Below are 13163 nucleotides of genomic sequence, written 5' to 3' on the forward strand. Positions count from 1 at the left end.
CCTGTGGCATACTTCTGATCTGAACTGGGGGGAGTCTCGTGGCCGCTACTAAATATCATCATCAACAACAACAACAGCAACCACCACCACTGCTAACACCATCATCATCATCATCATCAGGGGTCATTTCGTAGAAAAAGAGGTGCAGGAGCTCATTAGCATAACTCATTAGCATAACTTATTTGTATATGCCACACCCCCTGACATCACCGGAAGTGTGTCAGAAGGCAACACCCACCGCTCAGGGTCCACTGGACTGTTTTGGATTGCTAGCTATTTGGGGGGAGGGAACATACAGATCTGTCCTCGCAGAGGAGGGAGAGCTTGTACCTGAATAAAACTTGGTCTTAAAGGTGCCACTGGACTCTTTTGGACCAGGGCCCGGGGGGGGGGCTCTGCAACTTACCTGGCTGCTACTTGCTCTGACTGAGGGTTGCTGGGAGCAGGGGGTGGGGCTTGTTGCATGTGCCCGCCCCCTGAGCTCTTTACTGCCGGAGCTCCACTCCTGTGCGCTCCTGCAGGAAATGACCCTTGATCATCATCCTCCAGAAATTCATGGGAGCACAAGCCAGACAAGATCACGGAGAATGATGAAACAAAGATTATTTGCTGATCCTGATTACAGAAAGGGAAACGCCTGGAGCATACCACCCCTGATATCACAGTTGTAGGAAAAATGAGAAATAAGGTTCGGATCATTGACCCTGCAATCCCGTGAGACAGCAGAATAGAAAAGAAAGAACAGGAGAAGATCACAAATACCAAGACCTACGAACAGAGTTAGGGCGCCTCTGGGAGAAGAAGGTGACTATTGTGCCATCTGTCACTGGAGCCCTAGGAGTGGTGCCTAGAAGCTTCAAGAAACACTGGGACATTCTGGGCACTGAGCAAATACTACCAGCTTAGCTCCAGAAGTCAGTGTTGCCTGGAGCAGCAAGAACCCTGCTAAGATACATCCGCCATTCCCAAGAAACTGGCTAGGTCTCAAATCGCAGAACAGCATCTACAGTTTCTGAAATACAACAAAAACAGGCTAGCCTGGGCCATTCAGGTCAGGGCAGACAAACGGAGATGGTTTGCCATTGCCTGCCTCTGTGTAAGAACTCTGGACATCCTTGGTAGCCAAGTACTACCTCCAGCCGACCCCGCTTAGATTCCAAGACTGGACCAACTCAGGCTAGTGGAAGCTCTTCAAGCTGCAATGGCTGCTCCTTAACAAGGAAAACAAAATGTACGGAGATCTGTCCACGGATCTTCCAGCATCTCCTTGGATGCTTCACTCTGGCCCTTAATCTCCACACCTGGTGTGAAAATAGGATCTAAGAGCCCACTCTCTCATATTATTTATTTGTTTGTGAAGTTATACACTGCCTTTCAGCTCAAGGCAGAGCCAGTTTGGTTTAGTGGTTAAGTGCGCAGACTCTAATCTGGGAGAACCGGGTTTGATTCCCCACTCCTCCACTTGCACCTGGTCGGATGACCTTGGGCAAGCCGTAGTTCTGATAAGAGCTGTCCTTGAAAAAGAGCAGTTTCTGTCAGAGTTCTCTCAGCCCCACCTACCTCACAGGGTGTCTGTTGTGGGGAGGGGGAAGGGAAAGGAGTTTGTAACCCGCTCTGAGACTCCTTTGGGTAGTGAAGGGCGGGGTATAAATCCAATCTCCTCTTCTTCTTCTACCTCACAGGGTGTCTGTTGTGGGGAGGGGAAGGGAAAGGAGTTTATCAGCCACTCTGAGACTCCCTTGGGTAGTGAAGGGCGGGGTATAAATCCAATCTCTTCTTCTTCTTCTTCTTTGCAGTTCTCTCAGAGTTCTCTCAGCCCCCACCTACCTCACAGGGTGTCTGTTGTGGGGAGGGGAAGGGAAAGGAGTTTGTAACCCACTCTGAGACTCCTTTGGGTAGTGAAGGGCGGGCTACAAACCCAATCTCTTCTTCCTCTTACAAACTGTGATTTTAAACATATCGTTGTTCAGTCATGCAGTCGAGTCCGACTCTTTGCGACCCCGTGGACCACACCGCGCCAGGCCCTCCCGTCCTCTGTCCTCCTCTGCAGTTTGCTCAACTTCATGTCTGTTGCATCGATAGCACTGTCTGGCCATCTCACCCTCCGCCCTCCCCTTCTTCTGTTACCATCAGTCTTTCCCAACATCAGGGTCTTCTCCAGTTAAACACAGAATAAAAACTCAAATAAATTTGCTCCCCCCAAGGGTCGCCAACTCTGGGTTTGTAAATTCCTGGAGGTTTTGGGGATGGCGCCTGGGAGGCAGGGGTTGGGGGGGGACACATCATTGGGGCATAATGCCATAGAGTGCACCCTCCAAGGCAGCTACTTTCTCCAGGGGGACTGACCTCTAGGCCCCACCTGAAGGCTGGCAACCCCACCCCGACGATGCCTGCAGTCAGGGGCAGATTAACCATTAGGCAGACTAAGCACGTGCTTAGGGCACCAGGGCCAAAGGGGGAGCCACAAAGTTGGGAAAGGGTGTACAACAGAGAAGAAGAAGAGGAAGAAGAGATTGGATTTATACCCCGCCCTTTACTTGGGAGTCTCAGAGCGGCTTACAAACTCCTTTCCCTTCCCCTCCCCACAACAGACACCCTGTGAGGTAGGTGGGGCTGAGAGAGCTCTGACAGAAACTGCTCTTTTTCAAGGACAGCTGTGCCAGAGCTTGTGACTGACCCAAGGTCACATCAGCAGGTGCAAGTGGAGGAGTGGGGAATCAAACCCGGTTCTCCCAGATTAGAGTCCGCACACTTAACCACTACACCAAACTGGCTCTCCTCACAGCTGAACCGTGTTAAAAAAACCCAAATAGATCAGTGATGCTTCAAGAAAGACTCAACTCACTGTGTATATTAACAATTGAAGCAGACCTTCTGAGAGGTATTAATTTCGAGGATGTTATCAGTGATTTTGCGAAAATGAAATGTAGAGAAATGCCTTTCAGGTCATAAATATTGGAACTTTGATACAGATAACTTGTGAAATATTAAAATAGATGCTGTATTGCATTTTTGTAGAACTTTGTGTAGCCCCAAGCTTGGCTTCATTTGTACACTATATTGTGTTATCATAGGAACACATTTTTGTATTGCTGCAACCTGTATTGTCTATCTGGTCAGACAGGTCAAGAACTAAAATGGACTGGGGGTCAGTGTGGAAAGGAGGGGGGCACCAAGGTTGGTCCGCGCTGGGGGCACCAGTGAGCCTTCATCCGCCCCTGCCTGCAGTCTATACCCCATTAAAAGCCTGACAAATCAGAGGACCTTGCAGAGCCTCTTGAACCTTTCTAGTGTTGACAAACTCTCAACAGGAGAGTGGCACAAGCGGGGGCCATGTCAGCGGTGCCGCCTCCCCAAACTCATCCCCCGAAGCTGCCTCAACGTAGAGCCAGCCCTGGGCCAGAATCAGAGGTCTGCCTGTTGAGTGGCATCGAGCAGATGTGTTCTGTTTAATGTTTAGCTTCTGTAACTTCTGGTTTTCCCCCTCCAGCAGATGCTTACATATTATTGCTGTGATTTGGGGTGGGGGGGGGGTGTGGTGGAAAAAAACTGGACCGCAGCGATCCAGGCAGCTGTTTGAGAGCATTTGGGGACAACGTTGGATCTTCTTACGAATTGTACTTTTCCTCCTTTTTCTGATTTCCAGGATGAAAAGAATCAAATGATGACCACGAACGTGTGGGTCAAACAAGTAAGTCAGCCTGATACGTTTTCCTTCTTTTGACTTGTTTTCCTCCATAGATTTGTAATTTATCCAGTCCAGACAAGTCCAGACAAGTCCAGAGACAAACGCAGAGCTTCGCTCCAAGAGACAATGGACTATGCGGATCCTAGCCTGCTCCAATCAGGGGGCTAGGTTCCCGGCTGAGAGCCTATGGGACTCTTGGCCACTGTAAATAACCTATAGGGAAGTAGGGGTGTGTTTTGGGTGGCGGTTTCTCGGGGGATATAAGCCGGCCTGTGAGCCGGCCAAAGTCATCTTGTTCCTGATCAAATAAAGTACGCTTTGCTGAAATCACTCTCCATCCGCGTACATTTCAGTAATAATTTCTAGTTTTTTTCATGAGCTGCTTGAAAACAAAGGACATGATCCAATGGGAAGTTCTCTTGGCCAACAACCCTTCTCTGGTGCAGTCCCTGTTTTCAACCAAGCTTATGTGAGAGTTTCCCACTGGATGGTGGCTCCCACCTCACCCACTAGGCATTAACAGTGTCCTCCCCATGAACCGACCTGGCCACTATGTTCATCTTTGGGGCCCTGCTTCAGGTGCTCTCACCTTTTGAGATTAGGTGGTTGGCCACCCGAGAAAGCACCTTCTTCGTGGTGGCACCAAGACTGTAGGACTCTTTTCCAAGGAAGACCCATTGGTTCCCTGCTGTTGCCATCTTCTGCTGGTGGTAGAAGACTCTTTTGTTTCGGTTGGTGTGCCCTCAGTGATCCCTTCTCCCTGCCCAATGTTCTAATTGCTGTTTTTATAAGAACATCAGAAGAGCCCCGCTGGGTCAGACCAGTGGTCCATCTAGTCCAGCATCTTGTTTCACACAATGGCCAACCAGTTCCTCTGGAGGGCCGATAACAGGGAATAGAGGCTGAGGCCTTCATAATAACGTAAGAAGAGCCCCGCTGGATCAGCCCAGTGGTCCATCTAGTCCAGCATCTTGTCTCACACAGAGGTCAACCAGTTCCTTTGGAGGGCCAACAACACTGCAGTGGAGCTGTGGTGGCAGCTGCCACTGAAAACAATGTTATTGACCAGTTAGAAGGCCTGCTGGGCAAGTGCCCCACCTGGCCTCACCCACTCTCTAAAAACATTTGGTGGGCACCAGGAAAGTTGCCATGGGCGCCATGTTGGAGTTCTGAAGTAGCAAACTGCTAAATTTTACTCCGTTTTGTAAAGGTCAGGATAAGGTTCAATTGCAACTCTAATCTGTTTTCCCCCCTGTTTTTAAAAAAGGAATGGCATGATTATAAACTACGTTGGGATCCTGAGGAATATGAGAATGTTACATCGATACGAATTCCTTCGGAGCTCATATGGAGGCCGGACATTGTTCTCTACAACAAGTAAGTTGGTGTTCTGAGCATATTTGCTTTGCAATGCTGGTTTCCCATTCATTTGTTACTTCCTTCTCCTACCCTTCCTCTGCAGACGTGGGTACAAACATGGTCCTCCTTTTCTAGGGTTGAAAACCCCCCTGGTTTGCCAGGAGTCCCCCGTTTTTGGGGGGTGGCCAGTGGGGGAAGCCCCACCCCCAACACCCACAGCCACCCATCTCTCTCCCTTTAAGTGTGTGCAACCCGTGGTGTTTCATCCCAAGCGCGAACTCCGCAAGCTTGCAGGGAAAAGCCAGCTTCGTTCTTAAAGGGGAAATGCCGGCTGCCGGCTACTTTAAGTGCAGGGAACTGCCATTTCTGGAGATCCCACTGTGTGAGGCCCCCAAAGTCCCCCGCAGGGGGTGGAAGATGGATTTGGCAACCCTATCCTTTTCTCCACTGTATCCTCACAACAACTGGCCCCATGTTATCCCGCTAGCTTCATGGCTGAGTGGAGATCTCAACCCTGGATTTCCAAATCTTATACTCCAACCGCTAATCCACACTTGGTCTGCCTTTGCTGGCTGTGTTTCAGGAGACCTGGTTATTCACTGGAAATTTAACGGTAGAGAAGCTTCACTGTCTGATGTCTTTATTGAGATATTTGGTTAGTATAGTATAGTATTGAGATATTTGGTTAGTATTGCCCAGTCATAGAAGCATGATACTGAGTGCAGTAAATAAATCTCCCAAGAAGTATTTTGGGGGGAAAGGTAAATCTACATTTATTCAAGTAGATCCAGCTGAGACCCAGCTGAGACCCAGCTGAGCTCTGAGCAGGAGCAGGAGCTTTCAGCGGAGGGGATCCAGCTGAGGATTTTGGTGGGAGAACTGGTCTGGGAGTGTGTGAAAGCGCTTGGAGTTTTTGCAGATTCCTGGCTGCTTGAGAGAGGAAAGGGCATTGTTTGACTGTGATTGACTGCAATTGAGAGGAAAAGGAAGGGGCATTGTTTTGCATGTGATTGAGTGCCTGGGTGCATTTGAATAGCTGCTGCCAGCACTCTGCTGGGGGAGGCCTCTATTTAAGGAAACACCTGGCCAGAGGCAGAGGAGACCCAGCTGAGCTCTGAGCAGGAACAGGAGCAGGAGACAGAGGGGTGAGTGGTTTTTTATTTGCTTTCAGCGGAGGGGATCCAGCTGAGGATTTTGGTGGGAGAACTGGTCTGGGAGTGTGTGAAAGCGCTTGGAGTTTTTGCAGATTCCTGGCTGCTTGAGAGAGGAAAGGGCATTGTTTGACTGTGATTGACTGCAATTGAGAGGAAAAGGAAGGGGCATTGTTTTGCATGTGATTGAGTGCCTGGGTGCATTTGAATAGCTGCTGCCAGCACTCTGCTGGGGGAGGCCTCTATTTAAGGAAACACCTGGCCAGAGGCAGAGGAGACCCAGCTGAGCTCTGAGCAGGAACAGGAGCAGGAGACAGAAGGGTGAGTGGTTTTTTATTTGCTTTCAGCGGAGAGGATCCAGCTGAGGATTTTGGTGGGAGAACTGGTCTGGGAGTGTGTGGAAGCGCTTGGAGTTTTTGCAGATTCCTGGCTGCTTGAGAGAGGAAAGGGCATTGTTTGACTGTGATTGACTGCAATTGAGAGGAAAAGGAAGGGGCATTGTTTTGCATGTGATTGAGTGCCTGGGTGCATTTGAATAGCTGCTGCCAGCACTCTGCTGGGGGAGGCCTCTATTTAAGGAAACACCTGGCCAGAGGCAGAGGAGACCCAGCTGAGCTCTGAGCAGGAACAGGAGCAGGAGACAGAAGGGTGAGTGGTTTTTTATTTGCTTTCAGCGGAGAGGATCCAGCTGAGGATTTTGGTGGGAGAACTGGTCTGGGAGTGTGTGGAAGCGCTTGGAGTTTTTGCAGATTCCTGGCTGCTTGAGAGAGGAAAGGGCATTGTTTGACTGTGATTGACTGCAATTGAGAGGAAAAGGAAGGGGCATTGTTTTGCATGTGATTGAGTGCCTGGGTGCATTTGAATAGCTGCTGCCAGCACTCTGCTGGGGGAGGCCTCTATTTAAGGAAACACCTGGCCAGAGGCAGAGGAGACCCAGCTGAGCTCTGAGCAGGAACAGGAGCAGGAGACAGAAGGGTGAGTGGTTTTTTATTTGCTTTCAGCGGAGAGGATCCAGCTGAGGATTTTGGTGGGAGAACTGGTCTGGGAGTGTGTGGAAGCGCTTGGAGTTTTTGCAGATTCCTGGCTGCTTGAGAGAGGAAAGGGCATTGTTTGACTGTGATTGACTGCAATTGAGAGGAAAAGGAAGGGGCATTGTTTTGCATGTGATTGAGTGCCTGGGTGCATTTGAATAGCTGCTGCCAGCACTCTGCTGGGGGAGGCCTCTATTTAAGGAAACACCTGGCCAGAGGCAGAGGAGACCCAGCTGAGCTCTGAGCAGGAACAGGAGCAGGAGACAGAAGGGTGAGTGGTTTTTTATTTGCTTTCAGCGGAGAGGATCCAGCTGAGGATTTTGGTGGGAGAACTGGTCTGGGAGTGTGTGGAAGCGCTTGGAGTTTTTGCAGATTCCTGGCTGCTTGAGAGAGGAAAGGGCATTGTTTGACTGTGATTGACTGCAATTGAGAGGAAAAGGAAGGGGCATTGTTTTGCATGTGATTGAGTGCCTGGGTGCATTTGAATAGCTGCTGCCAGCACTCTGCTGGGGGAGGCCTCTATTTAAGGAAACACCTGGCCAGAGGCAGAGGAGACCCAGCTGAGCTCTGAGCAGGAACAGGAGCAGGAGACAGAAGGGTGAGTGGTTTTTTATTTGCTTTCAGCGGAGAGGATCCAGCTGAGGATTTTGGTGGGATCCCAAAAGGTAATTTACTTTTTCCAAACTTCACTTCGCCCCCCCTTTCTGCTTTCAAAAAGTCTCTTTCTCATGTGTGTGTGGGGGAATCCTCCCTCCTCCCTCTCGCTTTCCCGGGGGACGGAGTGTGCTTTAGCCGGTAGCTTGTAATTTGATCTCCAACTCACAGTTAGCCGCTCGTCTCTTTCTTTGTGCTTTCACTTCATCGCTTCATCACTCCGATGTTCCGGTGGTGTTGCTAGGTCCCCATTCGGGGCACAGTACGGCGGGGCCGTCAGGGCAGAGGGAGAGCCTCAATTCCCGACCTTCTGGCCGGTAAGAGGCTTCTCCCCTAAGCGCCCCCTGGTTCGGAGCCTTTTCCCAAGGCTCCTTAGGGTCTCCACTTGTGTGGATCCCCCCCCACTCCGCGTGTGGGCGATCCAACTCCGGGAGAGTCCCGAGAGCTGGCCGCCATTCGCGCCGCCATGGCCGGAACGAGTGCTCCCTTCTCATTGGGTGGCCAAAGTATTTGAGCTTCAGTTTCATTATCTGGCCTTCCAGGGAACAGTCGGGGTTGATTTCTTTTAGGATTGACTGACGTGACCTTCTTGCAGTCCAGGGGACTCTCAAGAGTCTTCTCCAGCAGAATGATGTAGTGCCCCCCAATGTCCTGGCACACTGAGTTGCTCACTCCAACAGTCTTGTGCACCATTTTTCTGTTCTTCTACAGGGGAGTATTGGGTGTTTTCTAGGCTGTACTGGAGAATGGTGAGGTCCAGTATTCTGCTCCGCATAAACCGAGCATATGCCTTAGAACGTATCTCTGCATCTTTTGCAACACACTAGTTTTCTCCAGGATTCCTTGGTGAATGAATAATGTTAAATGCATTCTTTGTTGGTAGCACCTTTGACAACCTCATTTTTTAAAAAAATATCTCTATAAGATTTTTATCTAGTTCTTCTTCCACAGAGTCAGGGGGAGCATGCATAGTTCTCACATCCCCCCTTTTATCCTCACAACAACCCTGTAAGACAGGTTAGGCTGAGAGAGACAGCGAGCCTAGGTCACCCAGCAAGCTTCATACCAACATGGGAATTTGATACACAGTCTCCCAGATCTTGGAGCCGCGGTGGCTCAGAAGGTAAGATGCTGAGCTGCAGACCGGAAGGTCGGTAGCTCGGCAGTTTGAGACCCCAGTGCCGCATGACAGAGTGAGCGCCCATCTCTGGCCCCAGCTCCTGCCAACCTAGCAGTTCAAAAGCATGAAATTGCAAGTAGATAAATAGGTACCGCTTTGGTGGGAAGGTAACAGCGTTCCGTGTGCCTTGGTGTTTAGTCACGCCGGCCACATGACCACGGAAACGTCTTCGGACAGCGCTGGCTCTTTGGCTTTGAAACGGAGATGAGCACCGCAACCGTAGAGTCGGATTCGACTGGCTTTCGAGCAAGGGAAACCTTTACTTCCAGATCTTCATCTGAAGGACAAACTTTGAGTCCCATGAGCACCTGAAAAATCAACAAGATTTCCAGGGTAAAGGTAAAGGTTCCCTTGCTCGAAAGCCAGTCCAATCCGACTCTAGGGTTGCGGTGCTCATCTCCGTTTCAAAGCCAAAGAGCCAGCGCTGTCCGAAGATGTTTCCGTGGTCATGTGGCCGGCGTGACTAAACACCAAGGCGCACGGAACGCTGTTCCCTTCCCACCGAAGTGGTCCCTATTTATCTACTTGCAATTTCTTGCTTTCGAACTGCTAGGTTGGCAGGAGCTGGAACTAGAGACGGGAGCTCACTCCGTCATGCGGCACCCGGGTCTCGAACTGCTGAACTACCGACCTTCCACAGCCTGCAGTTCAGCATCTTAACCACTTGAGCCACCGCAGCTCCATTTCCTCCCTCTAATCCCTCCTAAAATCCCAAGAAACCCATTCCAGCAATCATCAGGAGCTGGAACTAGAGACGGGAGCTCACTCCGTCATGCGGCACACTCGGGTCTCGAACTGCTGAACTACCGACCTTCCACAGCCTGCAGTTCAGCCTCTTAACCACTTAACCACTTTCAAAAGTTTATCCCCCTGGAAATTTTGTTGGTTTTTAAGGAGCTCCCGGACTCAGATTGAGTAGATCTTAGTCGGGTGCTCTCTCCATCCTGGGTCGAAAGACACTTTTCTGATTCTCCCTTTATGACTAGAGAGCAGATGATCTTGCAGCTGGCTTCTCAGAAGGTTAAGTGTCGCCTGGTGAGATTACAGGAACGGCTCCATGGAGTTTAGCGTTTGATCCCCAGCAGCCAGATGTCTCTGGAAACCTCCCAAGCACATCATGCTGCAGTCCCTCTCCTTGGTTCCCAGCATCTGTAATCAGAGGTATTTTGTCTCCGTACATGGAAGCTGCCTTTAAATGCCATGTCGAACAACTGCCGGTAGTCCTCTCTTCCACGAATCTCTCCGATCCCATTTTAAAACCCTATAAGCCACTGACCTGTCATGAGCGGAGGCTGCTTCTCTCTGTGTACTGGGTGCTGGCAATGGACAGCAGGGGTGGGCGGATGCTTCCCCCTGCTGGGGCAGTTTGGGAAGCAGAGGATCTTGGAGTGGACGGACTCCTGCTCTGACTTGCATGCCAGCTGCCAGTTTTGTTGTACAGATACTTAGTTCTTGTGGCCCTTTCTTACATGCCCGGGGAAATGCTGATCGCCACTTTCGGGTCAGGAAGCAATTTTTCTCCAGGCCAGTTTGGCGGAAGATCCTGAAGTTGTTGTTGTTTTTTTTGTCATCTTCACTGCATGGAACGGGGTTCACTGGGGCTGTAGGGGGAGGTAGTTGTGAATTCCCTGCATCATGCAGGGGGTTGGACTAAATAACCCTGGAGGTCCCTTCCAACCCTATGATTCTATGATTCTAAGCCTCAAACCTGGTTTCTCCTTTGGAGGCTGATACCGTTGAGCATATGCAACAGGCAATAGAGGAAAGAGCCAGTATGGTGTAATGGTTACAGTTTTGGACTAGGATCAAAGAGTCTTGGGTTTAAATCCCCACTTGATGGGTGACCTTGAGGCAACCATCTTTCCCCCCTAGGCCTCGCTTTGCTGTATAGGGTTGGCGTGAGGACAGAATGGGCTTTGGGCGGGGAAGAACCGCAATGCCACCCTGGGCTTCTCAGAGTTCAGGTCCACCCGTCAGTTAAGGTTTGCCTCACAAGCCCTTCAGCGTAGGGATGCCAGCCTCCAGGTGGGAGCTGGAGAGCCCCTAGAATTACAGCTCATCTCCAGACTGCAGAGCTCAGTTCCCCTGGAGGAAATGGATGCTTTGGAGGGTGGACTCTATGGCGTCGTACCCCACAGAGGTCCTTGTCCTCCCCGGGCTCCATCCTTAAATCTCCAGGAGTTTCCCGACCTGGATTGGGCAACCCAACCCCCCATCCTCCACCAGTGGCCCAGGGGGCCTGGCGACTGTATAATCAGAGGTGAGGTGGGGGAGACTAAATACAGGGCTTTTTCGGTGGTGGCGCCTACCCTTTGGAACTCCCTTCTCACTGAAGCTTGCCTGGCACCGACTTTACTTTCTTTTAAGCAGCAGACTAAAACTGAACTCCCCCCCCCTCGACTTTTAATTAGGGGCAGGGGTCATTTTGTAGAAAAGGAGGTGCAGGAGCTCATTAGTATAACTCATTAGCATAACTTATTTGCATACGCCACACCCCCTGACATCGCCGGAAGTGTGTCAGGAGGCAACACCCACCACTCAGGCTCCACTGGACAGTTTTGGATTGCTAGCTATGGGGGGGGGGATGTGCAGATCTGTCCCTCACAGAGGAGGGAGAGCTTGTACCTGAATAAAACTTGGTCTTAAAGGTGCCACTGGACTGTTTTGGACCAGGGGGGCTGCTTCTTGCTCTGACTGAGGGTTGCTGGGAGCGGGCGGCGGGGCTTGTTGCATATGCCCACCCCCTGGGCTCCTTACTGCCGAAGCTCCGCTCCTGTGCGCTCCCACAGGAAATGACCCCGGCCTACTCCCATCCCCCACTGGTGGCGGGGGTGACGATGACGACCTGGCAGCCCTAGCTGGTTGCATCTGACCATGTGGATGCTAGATTATGAGGGAAGGCTTACACCAAAGTAAATCTGTTCATTTTTTTAAAGACGTCACACGCTCTTTTTTAAAAAGAAACCTGGGGGGAGAGATTGCTAGCCGCCAGCGGTGAACACGTCCCGTTACTGCAGTTAGAACAGTTTGAGCCAGCAGCTGCCTGTAACCTCTGGCTATATGGCGACTCTCCTGGAGCGACATGGAACTCTGGGGGGGCGAGGAGTGGCGGAGATTACAGATGTGGCGGAGGCTGCAGAAGATCAGAGCCACGTCGCCGCATGATTGCGTTTGCCGCGGGAGACGAGCCGTGAAAAGTACTTTACAAACTAAAAGTACCGTATGTGTGGGGTTCTTTAAAAAAATGTTTATTTTTAATATTTATGGGTCGTCGCTGTCCGGCATGGCCATACATAAACACGAGGCAGTGAGCATCTGCTTTCAAAGTATAATGTTGCTGAGCCCACGTGCTGCAGTTTTTGGAAGAAGTGGGTTCCAATCCTCTTTTTGAAATAATAGAGTTGCCAACTCTAAGTCTGGTAATACATGGAGATTTTGGGGGGTGGAGCCTGAGGTTTGGGGAGGGGAGTGGGCTCAAGAGGGTATAATGCCGTAGAGTCCACCTTCAAAGAAGCCATTTTCTACAGAGGAACTGATCTTTATTGTCTAGAGATCAGTTGGAATAGTGGGATATCTCCATTCAGAAGAGCCCTGCTGGATCAGACCAGTGGTCCATCTAGTCCAGCATTCTGTCTCACACAGTGGCCAGCCAGTTCCTCTGGAGGGCCAACAACAGGGCATAGAGGCCGAGGCCTTCATAAGAACACCAGAAGAGCCCTGCTGGATCAGACCAGTGGTCCATCTAGTCCAGCATCCTGTCTCACACAGTGGCCAACCAGTTCCTCTGGAGGGCCAACAACAGGGCAGAGAGGCCGAGGCCTTCATAAGAACATCAGGAGAGTCTTGCTGGATCAGACCAGTGGCCCATCTAGTCCAGCATCCTGTCTCACACAGAGGCAAACAAGTTCCTCTGGAGGGCCAACAACAGGGCAGAGAGACAGAGGCCTTCATGAGAACATAAGAAGAGCCCTGCTGTGTCAGACCCCTGGACCACCTAGTCCAGTATCCTATCTCACACAGTGGCCAGCCAGTTCCTCTGGAGGGCCAACAACAGGACACAGAGGCTGAGACTTTCCCCTGATGTTACCTCCTGGGATTCA

At 50.8% G+C, this 13163-nt stretch overlaps 1 protein-coding gene across 1 annotated transcript in view; it reads left to right on the forward strand.

Annotated features, from left to right (window-relative positions):
- Positions 1-13163, forward strand: part of LOC107122875 (neuronal acetylcholine receptor subunit alpha-4) — a gene marked incomplete at its 3' end in the record, with an annotated part of 72742 nt that overhangs the window by 29031 nt on the left and 30548 nt on the right. The window contains exons 2-3 of the mRNA XM_015426015.1: positions 3647-3691; positions 4956-5065. Of these exons, the coding sequence (XP_015281501.1) occupies positions 3647-3691; positions 4956-5065 (155 nt within the window). The remainder of the gene's footprint in view (positions 1-3646; positions 3692-4955; positions 5066-13163) is intronic.

Source organism: Gekko japonicus, unplaced genomic scaffold (assembly GCF_001447785.1).
Source record: "Gekko japonicus isolate JY-2015 unplaced genomic scaffold, Gekko_japonicus_V1.1 scaffold4636, whole genome shotgun sequence".
Taxonomy (NCBI): domain Eukaryota; kingdom Metazoa; phylum Chordata; class Lepidosauria; order Squamata; family Gekkonidae; genus Gekko; species Gekko japonicus.